The sequence below is a fragment of the Protopterus annectens genome, chromosome 4.part0 (assembly GCF_019279795.1).
Source record: "Protopterus annectens isolate FY-2018-M chromosome 4.part0, PAN1.0, whole genome shotgun sequence".
Lineage (NCBI taxonomy): Eukaryota > Metazoa > Chordata > Ceratodontiformes > Protopteridae > Protopterus > Protopterus annectens.
The window spans coordinates 1,302,387,766-1,302,402,019 of NC_056733.1; the positions used below are offsets into that span (position 1 = coordinate 1,302,387,766).

At 39.7% G+C, this 14,254-nt stretch overlaps 1 protein-coding gene across 1 annotated transcript in view; it reads right to left on the minus strand.

Annotated features, from left to right (window-relative positions):
* Nucleotides 1-14,254, minus strand: part of LOC122799848 (rap guanine nucleotide exchange factor 6-like) — a 1,033,906-nt gene that overhangs the window by 187,411 nt on the left and 832,241 nt on the right. The window contains exon 3 of the mRNA XM_044069181.1: nt 9,010-9,066. Within this exon, the coding sequence (XP_043925116.1) occupies nt 9,010-9,066 (57 nt within the window). The remainder of the gene's footprint in view (nt 1-9,009; nt 9,067-14,254) is intronic.

The window sequence follows — 14,254 nt, forward strand, 5'->3', positions numbered from 1 at the left end:
ATTCTTACTGACTAATATTTATACATTTATTATACAAAACTTTTAAATTTAATTTATAATAACTTAATTCCTATCATTTACAATCAACAATTCATACTACATTTATATTTAAATACTTCATTAAATGCATGTTCAAATTGGACAAACTTTTATGAAAACACAAATTAATGCCTCAATAACTTTCCATCTCTAGCACCAATATCACATATTAATATTTACCTCCAGGTTAAGACATAAAGGAAATAAAGTATTAAAGTTAATGATGAACCTGGTTTCCAAGGCTAACAGCTTTTTATAATGAGCTTCCCCATGTTGATGCAAGGGCTTAGCCAACACACTGAAAAATAAAGATGAATCTCAGCCTGCATGATTTGAGCAAAAATGATATGCTACTGTACTATCTAATCTCCTATGCCTGATGTTCCCCATATGTTCTAAGATGCATCTAATCTCCTATGCCTCATGTCCCCCATATGTTCTAGGATGCGTTTTTTAACTTGTCTCTTGGTTTGTCCAATATACCATTTTTTAGGTTTACAATCACATCCTAAAATATAAACTACTCCACTCGATTGGCAAGAAAAGCTCTGTGGGGCCCTATAAATTCTCTCATTAATGCTACAACCATTCCTAACATTTGAACATACCTTGCACCTACGACAAGGATGACATCCCATCTGAGCATCTGTCTTATCAATTTTCTTATTCAATAACGGTTTCAAATTCATACCCTCTGGGTTGGATCTGACAACAATTTGGCAGGCGCCGGTGTCTTCAACAGCCTCTGCACCACGTGATCTACATCATAATCAGAGAGGCTCCTGGAGGATCGAGTGAAGAAGGCAGGAGATTCTGAACTATGTAATAAGGAAGAGCTTAAGGTCGGAGATACCGGTTCCAATTCGGGGGACCATCTCCGTACAGAAAATCCCAATGGCTGCGAAACTGAAGGAGCCGGGGTAGAAGACTTCTCAGGCCCAACAGTCTTTGGATCCAAAGATGACACGTTTTGCAATTTTTTGATAGCTCTGACTGAGCCTCTGAGGAAGATGATCTTTTCTCCAATTTGTCTGATTTAGAAGAGGGGGGTATAGGCTGACCTTGAAGGACCCTGACCTTCTTCTATAGCTTCTGAAAAAGAGGTCTTCAATCTTCTTTCGGCTTTTCCCGGTTAGGGGTCGCCACAGCAGATCACCTGTCCACTCAGCCTTTCAAAATCAATTTATTCTTCCTCTCTAGTAGTACCCTGTGACTGAAGGAGTGCTATATGGCACAAGACTCCTGAAGGCGTACCGCTCTGAGACAGTACATGCAAACGGTAAGCCCATCAGTAACAGACATTTTTTGGCTGCACTTGGTACATTTTTTAAACCCTGAAGGTTTACTATCCTTAGATTGTTTAGTAGACATCATAGAGAAAAACAGCAACAGAAAAAAACGAACCAACTATCACAAGATATCTATATATATATATATATATATATATATATATATATCTCTATATATATATATATATATATATATATATATATATATATATATATATATATATATATATATATAGAGTACAACAATTTTTTTTATAGGAAACAACAACAGAATATCAAGTATAAACAGAAAAAATGGCCCTCTAGATTAAACGGGCCAAGGCAGCCCTCTAACTTAAATGAGCTAGCCTGGTAATTTAACAAGGAACACCAAGGGGGAAAAAACTTAAGGTGAAAACGGCTCTCTAACTGAAATGAGCCTAAATAGTAAGAGAAAGGAAGACCTAAATAAAAATGGGCTAAAGGGAATTAAATTTTAAGCCGGGATAGGGTTATGGGAAAAAAGTCCTTGAGAAGAAAAACAACAGCCAACAGCAAAAACAGTAGAAGCGAACACTCTAAAACTACTTTAACAAACACTAGCTATATATCTATGTCAAAAAGTAAAGACAGTTATTCAAAATATGAATAAGGAAATTTCCACTTAGCCAGAGCCAAAGAGCCAATATGGAAGCACCCAGTCTTGTATAACGGCAAATGAGATCTGGGGAGCTTTCCTAGAGCATGATGGGATAGGGGGTTTCAGCCACGAGCTAGTGGAAGACCTCAAGCTTTTGTATAAGGCCGAGTCAGAACCGAGCATCGGTTCCGAACCCCAACCAGTTAAGAATGAAGACGAGATAGGACAATTTCACATCTACATTTTCCCTATATTTCACCTGTAACTTTACCTAGTACTCAGTTGCACAAAGATCAACTTGTTTGCATGCTGAGGAGCACTGCCACATGAATTCAGTCATACATAGCCTAGCTGTAGTTTCTATTCTCATAATGCCCAGGTTAGCTTGCTGTAAGCCCCTGCTGTTCTAACCCTTTGTAGATCACCTAAAAACACCTTACACCATGAATAGGGACTTACTCAATTTCTCTGTCGCTAGCTTGATAGACATGGGCATCCTAAGATAATGTAGGAATTGTCTCATGTTCACTGACAACCAACTAATCCTTATAAAAACAGATGTGGTATGTGAGAGATGTAATTACACAATGTCAACAGAGGCAAGACTCTCACTCAAAAGCACTCAAAGTATCACTTAGGTTGTCAGTAACGTAAGCATTACACCCACCTCATACAGTACTGACCCAACACATAAAACAACATATGCAGAACCGCTTAAAACCAACCTTCCAAAACCCCAAAGACCCCCTACACATTTGTTCTACAAAAGGAATCCTTAGAAACCCCAAAACACTCCATCAAAACAATACTCAACATGACAAATACAGCCGCAGGCTTTTTGACCTCAACTACAAAGCTCATAAGGCAAGCCAACACACTGCAGAGTATATTAGTCATAGGAGACTCCACTGTGAAACATACAGATGTCCCGCTCACCAGGCTGAATAAGAAAATTGCGGGCAACCGTCTGGCAGGGGCCAGGATCTGTCAAATCATCCATGCACTCAAGTCAATAGACCACAAGTACCAGTACAACTCAGTCATAGTCCATGTGGGTGTAAATGACGTAAGACGTATCTCCCTGGACTATATTAAAAGAGACATTCTGCAGCTCTCAGACTATGTGTCCCAGGCTGGTATGTGCCTAGCATTGAAAATCATTCTACTTTCACAAAGGATGATGCCACAACATGAGCAAAAGGTGACTGACTTCAATAATTGGCTTATTTTCTGGTGTCATTCCAAGGGGTTACAATATAGGTCAGCATGGGAGGATATGGTCAACAGACCACTTTGCTTTGTCATTGAAGATCTGCACCTGTTCCCTCTAAGTTTTTGAATACTGGCTAAAACATTGTCCTCCACTATATTGCCTTTTTTAGGTAATGCCAAACTGACAAATCTTCCAACATAGCAAAACCAACCCAAGGGAATCTAAAGGTGTTACTGCTCAATGCCATGAGCCTAAATAAAAACCTACACTTCATCTAGGCTCTCCTCACCCTGGAAAATGTGGACATCTGTGCAGTTACTGAGACATGGTTTAAAAGCTGCAGACAGCACCCCAGCAGTGCAGGGCTACGATGCCTTCCACACATTCAGGCGTGCCTTCCACACATTCAGGCCAGCTAATGCACTAGCAGAGATCGAAGCTGGAGGTACTTCAGTCTATATCAACAATAAACTCGCCTTAAGACCAGTCGAACAGCTTTTCTATGTCCAAACCTCCATAGGGCACAGTCTCATATCATACCCTTGCAATATATAGGTCACCCTTTATGACCCACAAAATCCATAGCTCATACATGGGGATAACATCATTCAACCTAATAATTTATTCATGAGTGACTTCAACTACCCCACTATAAACAGGGATACTTACATGACTTCAAACTTACAAGCCCACAGATTCCTGGACTTACAAACAGCTCTCATCAATCCAAACAAACATCTAATGGGCAAATTACCTCAACTTTGGCTTACAAAATAGCTTCCAGGCAGTTTACTAACATTAACTTGACTCACATGCAGTCGAGTCTTCATATGGTCGACATCATTCAGTGAAAGTCGGAATGCCAAATTTCAGTATACCCAACACAAATACAACAAACCTTGAAATTCCCTACTGCTCTGAACCCAAGAATAAGTGTTACCATGCGTTCAGAAGGGGGCAAGGTTGGACAGTCGGTAATGTTAGTGTTCAGCATTCCAGCGTTTGCAATGTGGGACTCGCAGAGGTGGACTCGACTGCCTGTGATTTGAGTTAATGATGATAAACACTCTCAGGCACAGGGCAACATCAAGACTCTCTTCAACTATGTCTGAAACCTCAAAGGCAGGGCACAACAGTGTGAAAAATGGACTGCAATTGGAGCCACCTACACAAAGCCAGAAGATATAGTAAATCTGCTAGCTAAGGCATTCAGCTCCAACTTTACCTCCCTCTCCCCCAGGAAATACCATCAAACATAACCTCCCCAACTATCATTGAGGAGCAGGTTAAAGATGTGCTCTCTAAGTTCAAAAACACTGCATTGATGGGCCCTGATAATATCCCAGGATGCCTCCTAAATAACCTAAAACATGACCTATTGTGACCACTGGAGTCGCTGTTTGACCATCGCTTCCAGACAGGCTTTCTGCCATGCGAATGGAGAACTGCAGTGGTCATTCCTCTGCACAAAGGCAGCCCATCACTGGATCCTAGACACTACAGACCCATTAAATATGACTAATCTCATGCAAAGCCATGAAGAGAATTATTATGGAAATGATTAATAAGGACAAGAAAATGTTCAAACAATAGATCCAACCCAATCTGGTTTCATAAAACTGCTTTCAGAAACTGTTTTACAAAAAATAGGAAAGAAAGAGGAAGATCCATGGGCAGACATGTTGAAATGGTCACAAGATGAACCTTTACAGAGGAATAAGAGAGGCCAGAGGAAAGTAACGTGGAAATATTTGAGCACAAGTGATAAAAAATCTCTGAAAGGCTCCTGATTATTGGTTAGTCACCAAGTATAAAACTACTTCCACTAACCAACATAGGATTTTTTAGTAGTAGGCCTTCTTTCCTCCTTTAGTACACCTCTTGTACATCCTCATGAAATAAGTGCCTAAAGGGTATTAAAACTGAATCATCCAGGCAGTTAGTTAAAGTTGATATATTCTGGGGTGTATAAAATTCCCCCTATCTTGTGTGAGTAGACACTGTCTATGAGGAAGCTTGTGATAATTGCCCTTGGTCAGTTCCATAACAACAAAGAACCAAAGCTGCCTGTTCCAAAGGGGGGTCACCACAGTGATTTTAGGGGTTCCTTCTGAATCTTCAAACTTAACCTAGATATTAATGGAAAGAGTGGAAATGCATAAAGGAAAATGCAACTATTTTCTAGGTCTGCTGGCAAGAGTCTTGGAACAAAATTTGTTTAGTTGTCTGTTTTGAAAGGAGACAAACAAATCTATCTGAGGTGCTCCCTATAACTGGAAAAGTTACTTTAAGACCCCATCATTGCTTGTCTGTCACTATGTTTTTACTTTGAAGAAAAGTAAGATGCTTAGAGGACCAATGAATGCTGAAAAGCTAACTCCCAAACCATCAATACCAGCCTGCACAACAGTGTACAACCGTGTACCTCCTTGCTTCTTTTTGTACCACATGACTGTGGTATTGCCCATAATTATTTGAAGAGGTCCTGGCAACCATATGTGATGATGACACTTGAAGGCATGGGTCACTGCCAACATCTCCTTCAAGTTGATGTGCTTTGGTCTGTCTGAAGGACTCCACAGGTCTTGCCCTTTTAACCCATGGAAACTGCTCCTCAAGCAAAATCTGATGAGTCTATGGTAAAAGACTGGTTTGGGGTCTGAAGAGAGAAGGAGAGACCTAGATTTAGCTGAGTTTGTTGTATCCACTGCAGCAGGGGGCTGAGAATCAGGAGCTTTAGAGGCATTGAAAAATGCATCCAACAAAGCAGCCAAAACAGGAGGAACAGCAGAAAGTTTGGGAGATTCCATCTACAGCAACTCAAACTACTTCTTATGGATCTCAGAGACCTAAGCACAATCCCATTTAAAAAAGCTCCATCATCCTGGAGAGTGTGTCCCCAAAAGAAATTGATTCAAAGGGTGTATCAAGACTGGTAGATTCTTGTTCCTCTGCCCATAGTCCAAAGGAGATGGAATCTGAGAAGAGTAAGCAAGGGATTTTTCATCAGAATCAAACTCCTCCTCAGAGGAATCCTGTTCCCTGGGTCTTTTAAGTGGAGTAGAGGACCAAGGGGGAACTGGAACAGAACCCCCCCCCCCAAAGAGGTTTAAATGCCATCAAAGCATTAAACAGACTCTAAGTAATGGCCTGCCATTCACTCTGTGGATCCCTAGAGGCAGGAGAAACATGTTTAGTTTTTTGTTTTTTTCTTTAAAGGGATACCTGCCTTGTAAAACTTGGAAGGCTCTGACCCAGGATGGCATTCAATAATAGCAGTAGAGAAACAAGAAAAAAAGAAACCCCAATGGGACACATCTACAACAGCTGGGAAGCCAGCAACAGAACATAGGTATTCAGACCAACAATCAAGAGATGGCGTTCGGACTGGAGGCAAAGATGTTCTGAGGATGGTACATCCGAATTTCACCTTTATGCCCTATGCTATGTGAGGAGCAGACATGTGATGTACAATGTACCTTAAAGCAACCTAAGGCTTTGGTATACTAGCTGGATGTCAGGCTGCCCTAGGCAGGGAATTCCAGATGTTAAGAATACTGCCACAGTGATATGGAAGGACATCTATTTTCTGTAGGAAGAGAAGAAGACAATTCTCTCAGACTGTCCATATGACAAAGCACAAATTTCCATATATATGTTGAGTAATTCAGAATTCTGAAGGCTAAAGTGGAAGTTTACATTTTCTTACCTACAAGGTCCAGCATGTTATCTTCTTGGTCACCAGGTGAAGGGCTGTTATTAAGGACCAACCTGTTGCCAGCATGACGTGCAGGTGAAATAAGAAAAACGAAATGCTTTAGCCCGAGATACCTCAAAAAATAAAATGTATATTACTTTTCTTAAAAGGGCAATAAATTCTGAGTGGAGTGGTTCCCCAACAGGGACTTGACTGGCTGAAATAAAACTCTTAGCTGATTGCTTCTCCAGTGAAACCCAAGAGATGCTTTTTCAAAAGATGGCAAAACTACTGAGGAAGGCTTCACTCTGACTTTTTCCCCCCTCCTTGGAATTAGCCGATCAGCAGTCAGAGTGAAGGAGTTGGGGGGGCACAGCTTTTTGAAGCTGTCCAGTTATTTCTTAATCAGGAAACAACCCATATTGCGTAAAGCCTATTGGAGTAGTGAGAATGAACCTAAGAACTGCTGCTCCTCTGGGTTGAAAGCAGTCAGATGAAAGTGATCTGGGCAACTGATAAGGATGTACCTGGGCACCACCTGCAAGAGGTGAAATGGGTATGCCCCACTGGGAAGAAGGTCAAAGAAATGCCTGGATATGTTTCAATGTTGCCTTCAATTTACTGATGAGATTATATATTCTGTCTTTTCAGGGAATGTCTAAAGATTGTGCAAGATGAACAATGACTTGTTTTTCTGGGGACAGGGAAGCCTGGTTTCTTTGCAGGGCTTGTTTCTACTGTAACACTCAGCAGTATAACTGCTTCAGGAAAAAGCTGGCTAGGCAAACTGATACATAGACAGAGGGATGAATGGAATTGAATAGATTCTTTTAATATTTCCTTTAATATTCAATTTTTTTGTCCAGTATACTTATCTGAAAAACACAATATATTAATAAGAATAACAACCAACCTTAATTTTGTTGACTAGACAGCTGTCTTACACATATTACGTATTTTCATCAGCCATGATCTAATTTACCATTAAGACATGGTGCATGAGTTAAATTACCAGATTTTACTTAACAAGGAACTGTGATCTGTAACATGTCACAAAATATAGTTTCAAACAGCACAGTGGATTTCCCCATCTCTTACCTCTGCTCTTGCCACCATGGAAATAACCACAGTCCCCATTTGCCATCTTACATCAGGGACTGATCCTGTGATAGGATAAAGGTGGTGTCCAGTAGCCAAGAAGCACCTGTCATCTTCCTGTATTGTAGTTCTATCGACCAGGCAGGCAGTAAATACACTTCTGAGTGCATTCAACCTACTGCACTGTCAGGTCATGATTCACCCCATTACAGTCAAGCAGTTACCTACTAATGTCTTACTCTAGTGGCCAATGTTGTGATGGTAAAGATGGGAGAAACAGCCATCAGCCACTATATCCCACCCCTCCAAATGGCTCTCTGACATTCAGAACACCAGTCAAATCCCAGTCACCAAAGCCCTGATTTCAGCCTAGGCTGCCAGAGCTCAACTAGTGGTTTGGGTGCTTGACAACACAGCCAGGAAGGATGGATGTGCCCATTCTGAAGGGTAGGGACACTATTTTTTGCCTGGCTTGTGCCATGGCTTCACTGAAAGGCACCACTGTAAAGTGGATGCTTGTCAGACAGTAGGGGGTCAAGCTGTGAGGATGTAGGCATGGCTGCCCAAGCTGAAGCCCCTGTTATTGAATGGGGGAGCATGCGTGTGTGATTGTGGCAGTACAGGCAGCCTTCACAATGATGAGTGCGCTCATGTCCCCAGTTAGGGTGGGGGTAAGGTGGGGGGAGATTAGTTTCATTAAATAAAAAAAATAAAATGCTCTCATTTGAGGGATACCAGGAAGAACACATAGTATCTTAACAGCTACCTGGATGACAACACCTTAGTGGTTTGATGGTTGGCAGGCACAGACGAAAAATCCACAATAAAAACAGTCACAAGTGGCACACATAATACACAAAATAATTTCAAAACTGCAATTTGGAGCTTAAAATTAATAAAAAATAAAAAGGTTTTCCTGGTGTGTACAGGAAAAAAGGCTTTGCTGGTAGTGCAGCCTTCATAACATGAAGTTTCAGACACCAACCTCTGTAATGCCAACTAAGTAAGTGTGCTACAGCAGGTTTAAAAAAAACATAGTTTTCCTGGTACTTACCAAAACAATATATCACCAGCGATATACTTTTCATAACGTGCAGTTTTAGACATTAATCTGGGGAAGAAATAATGAAGATATTTTAGACTGGTTCACACTTGAAGACATTTAAGTACAACACTCATGTATTTATTAAAGCCTATGGCACATCATGCTGCTTTAATGTGATTATTTTAGCACAACGTAGGTTTTATTTTAATAATTAACAAACAATTGTGTAGACAACAAAATTAAAAGTATCCATTGTTTATCATAGTTGCGCTGCCTCATATCTGAAGTACAGCACCATACAGACCTCCCCATTACGTTACACTGAATCAAATATATTTAACAATATTAATTAAAAAAAATTATTTTTCAAGATATGAATAAATTTCAAAATTATATCTTCAAAGTTATATCAAAGTAATCTAAAATACATGACAGAAGTTCAGAATACTGATATATTAAGCAAAACTAGATTATGTCATGTAATTTATAATGATGTGAAACAGTTAAAAACCTAAAAGTGAAAAAACATCACTCTGGTAGTGTACAGAGATAAAGCCCTGACTACAGCTCAGGTAATTCAAGTTTGATTAGTGGTTCAGGCACCTGACAGAGTTGGCAAAGAAGGGGGTGGAGGAGACAGTTCTGGCTTGCCACTTTGGTGACACCTAGTGGGATAAGCACTGTTACACAACTAGAGCACTGGACTATGCAGTCCATGCTGCCATGATGTCCATTCACAAGCCAGGGGATTCAGCATGTTTAGACACACTCCCCATAGTGCAGCATGCAATGGAGCTTAGAAAGCCGCCAAAGAGGAGAGTGATGCCCATCATAGAACATGGATAGGCCAATGAACAGGATCTTAAAGGTTACCTGCTCCCTACCATCTGCCTCTTGCTGCTATGGAATGGATAAGCCAAAAGGGTACAGGTAGTGGGCCTTTTATACACTAGTTTTCATTAAAATGACACTGTTACTTTTGATTAACAAGTCAGATGTATAACATTGAATCTTACTACAGAGCTGCTCGTGTACACAATGCCCTCTGTGCATTCACCATATAGACACACTTAGGTATAACTTTACTATACTACCCCAACTCTCACTAAACATGTTTTGATAACAGGATTTCCAAGCCACCTGCATATATTTTAAAATGAGGTGCATCATAAATTAATGACAGCAAACTGTATTTTCCAAAACTTCTGTCGGGGGGGGGGGGGTGCAGTGCCTCCTTAACACTACTCCCTTTTAGAGCTTGCTGTGGGAAAGTCCACATCCACCATTGGCCTGCCTTAGATGAAGAATGCAAGATCAGGGAAAGGACCTTTTTCTTTTGCTCCTTAACATAAAGGCGAGGTGCAGCCAGATCAGGGGACAGCACCACACACCAGAAACGCTAGCTACACCTCTTGCCATAGCAAAGGGAAACACTTGTCAAGGGCCAGAATGGGAAGTAAGACAACTACTATCTGACTTGCTCTTCTTGGCTTTCTAAATGAATTTCAGAATAAGTGCAAAGGGGGGAAGCGTAAAGGAATCCTGGGTGCTCATTTCTTTTTGAGAGCACCCTTGGGACAGTCCCCCACAACAGAGATGAGGTTGAACTTGTTGTGACATCTAGCACAGATCACGGATGTAAGTACTTTGCAGCAAGGTTTTACTTATTTATTTATTATTTACTGACATTTGATTACTGGGAAAATTTGACCGAGTAGGATTCCATTTTCAGTGAAGGCCTGGGGAGAAAAGCTCCAAAGTATTATAAATCATTTTAAGAACAATAATTTTATGTTCTTTAAAAAATAATACAAAAAAAAAAAAAAAACAACCACAGTTTAAATACTTATACAAAGTTAAACATAATATGAAAACATTTGTTGAGAACAAATGCAAGTTATATGCCAATTTATAGAAAACATAAAGGTAACTTAGCATAATACAAACAGGAACTGCAATATGAAGTGAGAGAAAAGCAGGCCTATGGGATATTTAGGGAGAAAGCCATAGGAGAGAAAGTGAAAGAAGAAAGTGAGCGACAAAAGGACAGTAAGGAGAGGTAAGGTATGAAAAGATATTTGTTCACATTTAGGAATATAGTTCATCCTAGTACCGATCAAAAACTGAGCCAGCTTTTGGCTAGGAAGTCTTTCAGAATGGTTTTGAAGGGTGGGAGAGATGGTATTCACTTGATGGATTGAAATAAGTAGTTCCAGGCCTTAGCAACATGGTATGGATAGTTTTTGGTCATTGGATTGTAAAGACTGACTGGGAACATAATTGTGTAGATTAGAACATCATTTAGTATTAGGCAAGCAGATGTATTCTGAAAAATCTTATAAATGGTAAGAAAATGTGGATATCTGAGATGATATACACAATTTAGGGGTTTTAGTGCCATACACTAGTGGGTTCTTAAAGGAGTATCTGCTACAAATTTAGCAACTTTGTTATAGCATTGTTCAAGTTTTGATTTTTGTGATGCTTGAAGGTTAGTAAGGATGGCAGCACTATAAAAGAAGTGTGGGGGGAGATAAGTAGAGGCATGTGTAGCTTTTGTTGCATCAGTGAGGAAGTTTTTGGCTCTATATGTTCATAGGTGTGTACTAGGCTAACAGCCCTGGAGCCTATATAAGCCTAGCCCAATAAGATTCCCTGGCAACATGCTGCCCAAAGTTAGTTCCCAGTGCCCCAGTCAAGCAAAGCCACTGAATTGATCCCCGGAGTGAACTTCGTATTACCTGTCCACTCATCAAGATTTCTCTAGTTTTTGTTGAGTTTTTCTTATGCGATTTTGTATATGAAGGTCGAATTTAAAATTACCATCCACTATCAACCCTAATAATTTGCTATGAGAAGTTACTTCAATGGCTGTATTATCAAGACAGGAGACTTTAAATTTAAATTTTGTTTTTTATAGGAGAGGAATTAGGGGAAAATAATATATATATATTTTTTTTATGGTTAAGCATGACTTTTGAGTTACAAAGTCATATTTCAGTTGCTGTTAAAGTTTCCTGAGTATTTTTTTGAGGTGTGCCACCGACAGATGTGCAAATGAGTGTGGAGTCATCTGCATACTGTATTAGGGAGGCCTATAGTGTGGATAGGTGAAGGGTGTTGGTGAGAATGTTAAAGAGGAGGGAACCAAGAACACAGCCTTGTGGTGCATCAGTGGAGACTATGAGGTATAGAGAGAGGGGAGAGTGCCATTTTTACTGACTGATACCTATCGGATAGGTAGTTTTTTAACCATAGAAGGGTAGGCTGAGAGAGACCTAACGAGGATCTTTGAAGTAGAAGTTTGCTGTGACAAACTGTATAGGAGGCTTTAGACAAGTCTAGAAATACGGAGGAGATTAGTTTGCAGTTATCTCTAGCTTTATTGACAGTGACTAAGTAACTATATACATTAGAAGTGCAGTGTTAGCACTATGGGAAGATCAGAAGCCTTGCTGTGTGTGAGATAGGAGTTCTCACTGCAGGAGACAGTTTAGGTATTGTTTCTGAATACATTTTTCAAGTATCGTGGAGAGGGGGTATAAGATTATTATAGGTCTAAAGTTAGCAATCGAAGTAAAAATATAAAACTGCAAACCAAGTACTTTTTTATTATTATTATTTTTGTTGTTTATATTGTTATCATTATTGTTGTTGTTACTGAACATAATATTCAAATTCAACTTTCTAAGGTATAATTTGAAATCTATTAAAAGATCTGCTATATCCCCATAATTTGATTTAACAAACTTAAAACCCTTTGAAAATAAGACAAAATGTTCCTTAATCAATACAATAGATGTATAATTAAAAATTCTGAAACCTTTGTATTCACTAAGAATACCTTCTGTGTCATCCACTACTGCTATTTTCCCCTTCCTCGTGGCCTTCTTTAAATATCAATTGAAATGTACTAGGAAAAATGGTATTTAAGTGATGAGTAGCAGGGGCGCCTTTTATCTAATGAAGTCTGGTTTCCAGACAAAAGCGCTCATCTTTGTAATTGTGGTTGTGTTATAAAGAGTTTATTTTTTGCCTCAAAACGGTGGCCTAAATTTTTTATACATTTTCTCAGTACTAAAGTTAGCAATGCCTGTTGAATTTCTTCCTTTGTGCAGAAGGATAATGTGTGACTCTTTCCAGACAGAGGGAACGTGGGATTCCTGGACTGACCTATTTATAACAAATGAGACAGGAAAGGCAATGCTATCGGTTTGTATTTTAAAGTATTCCCTTGAAAGGTCATCAGCTGAAGTAGAGCAAGGCCTGAGTTTAACAGTAGTATTATATAGTATGTGGGGACAGGTTTGAACGTGAAAGTGAATGTGGTGATCATACCTCTCAATGTGGAAACATCAAAAATCTGGACAGAGGCCCATGAAATGAATGGTACAACTGGCCAAAAACTGTGACACTGATTAACATAAAATGTGCATACATAATCATGCAACCCCACCCACTCCAACGGAATTGCGGGATACCAACATGAAGACTGAAGTCACTAAATAATAATAAATAATGGCAGACATTTGAATTTCAGACGTCACATCCCTCAGAAAATACATAATAATCCAAAACCTGCTATTCTACCAACTATCTTAAGTTTACAGGAGCAATATTTAAAATCTGTCCCTATTTTGGGCCTTTCTCCCACCATTATGTTTGGCTTTGTCCAGATTTCTTGCTCTGAGAAATTGGGAGGTATGTTGTAAGTGCTGTGATTTTGGACCCTGTACTACAATATTGATGGTCTTGGCTCTGATTTTGAAAGCTGAAATGTATGAATAGATGTGTGGTTATAACGTGTAAATGACTACCATTATTATTTTGCAAACTCTAACCTTTACAAGAATACAGTAAATGAAAACTAGAGAGTACACCCTTGGCTGTGACAGAAACATTACAGTTTAAAAGTAGCATAAGCCTACTGACATCTTAGTGAGGAATGTGCATCTTTTGGTAGGTGGGGGTTCATTGGTAGGTACTAGACTATTGGCCCTAGGGCCTATATAAGCCTAGCCAAATGGTACCCTGGCTTTTGCCACCCAAGAAAATTATTTTCCTGTGCCCTGTCAAGCAGAGCCACAGAAGTGATCTCCGGGGTGAATTTCCTATCTCCCATCCAATCACCAAGATTATTCTTGAAGAGTGCTAATGAGGAGCTTAGTTTGATATAGATAGGTAGTTTGTTCCAGAGAATGGGAATTCTCTGGGACAGGAATCTATCCCTCCAGCATGTTCTGTTTATTGTGGT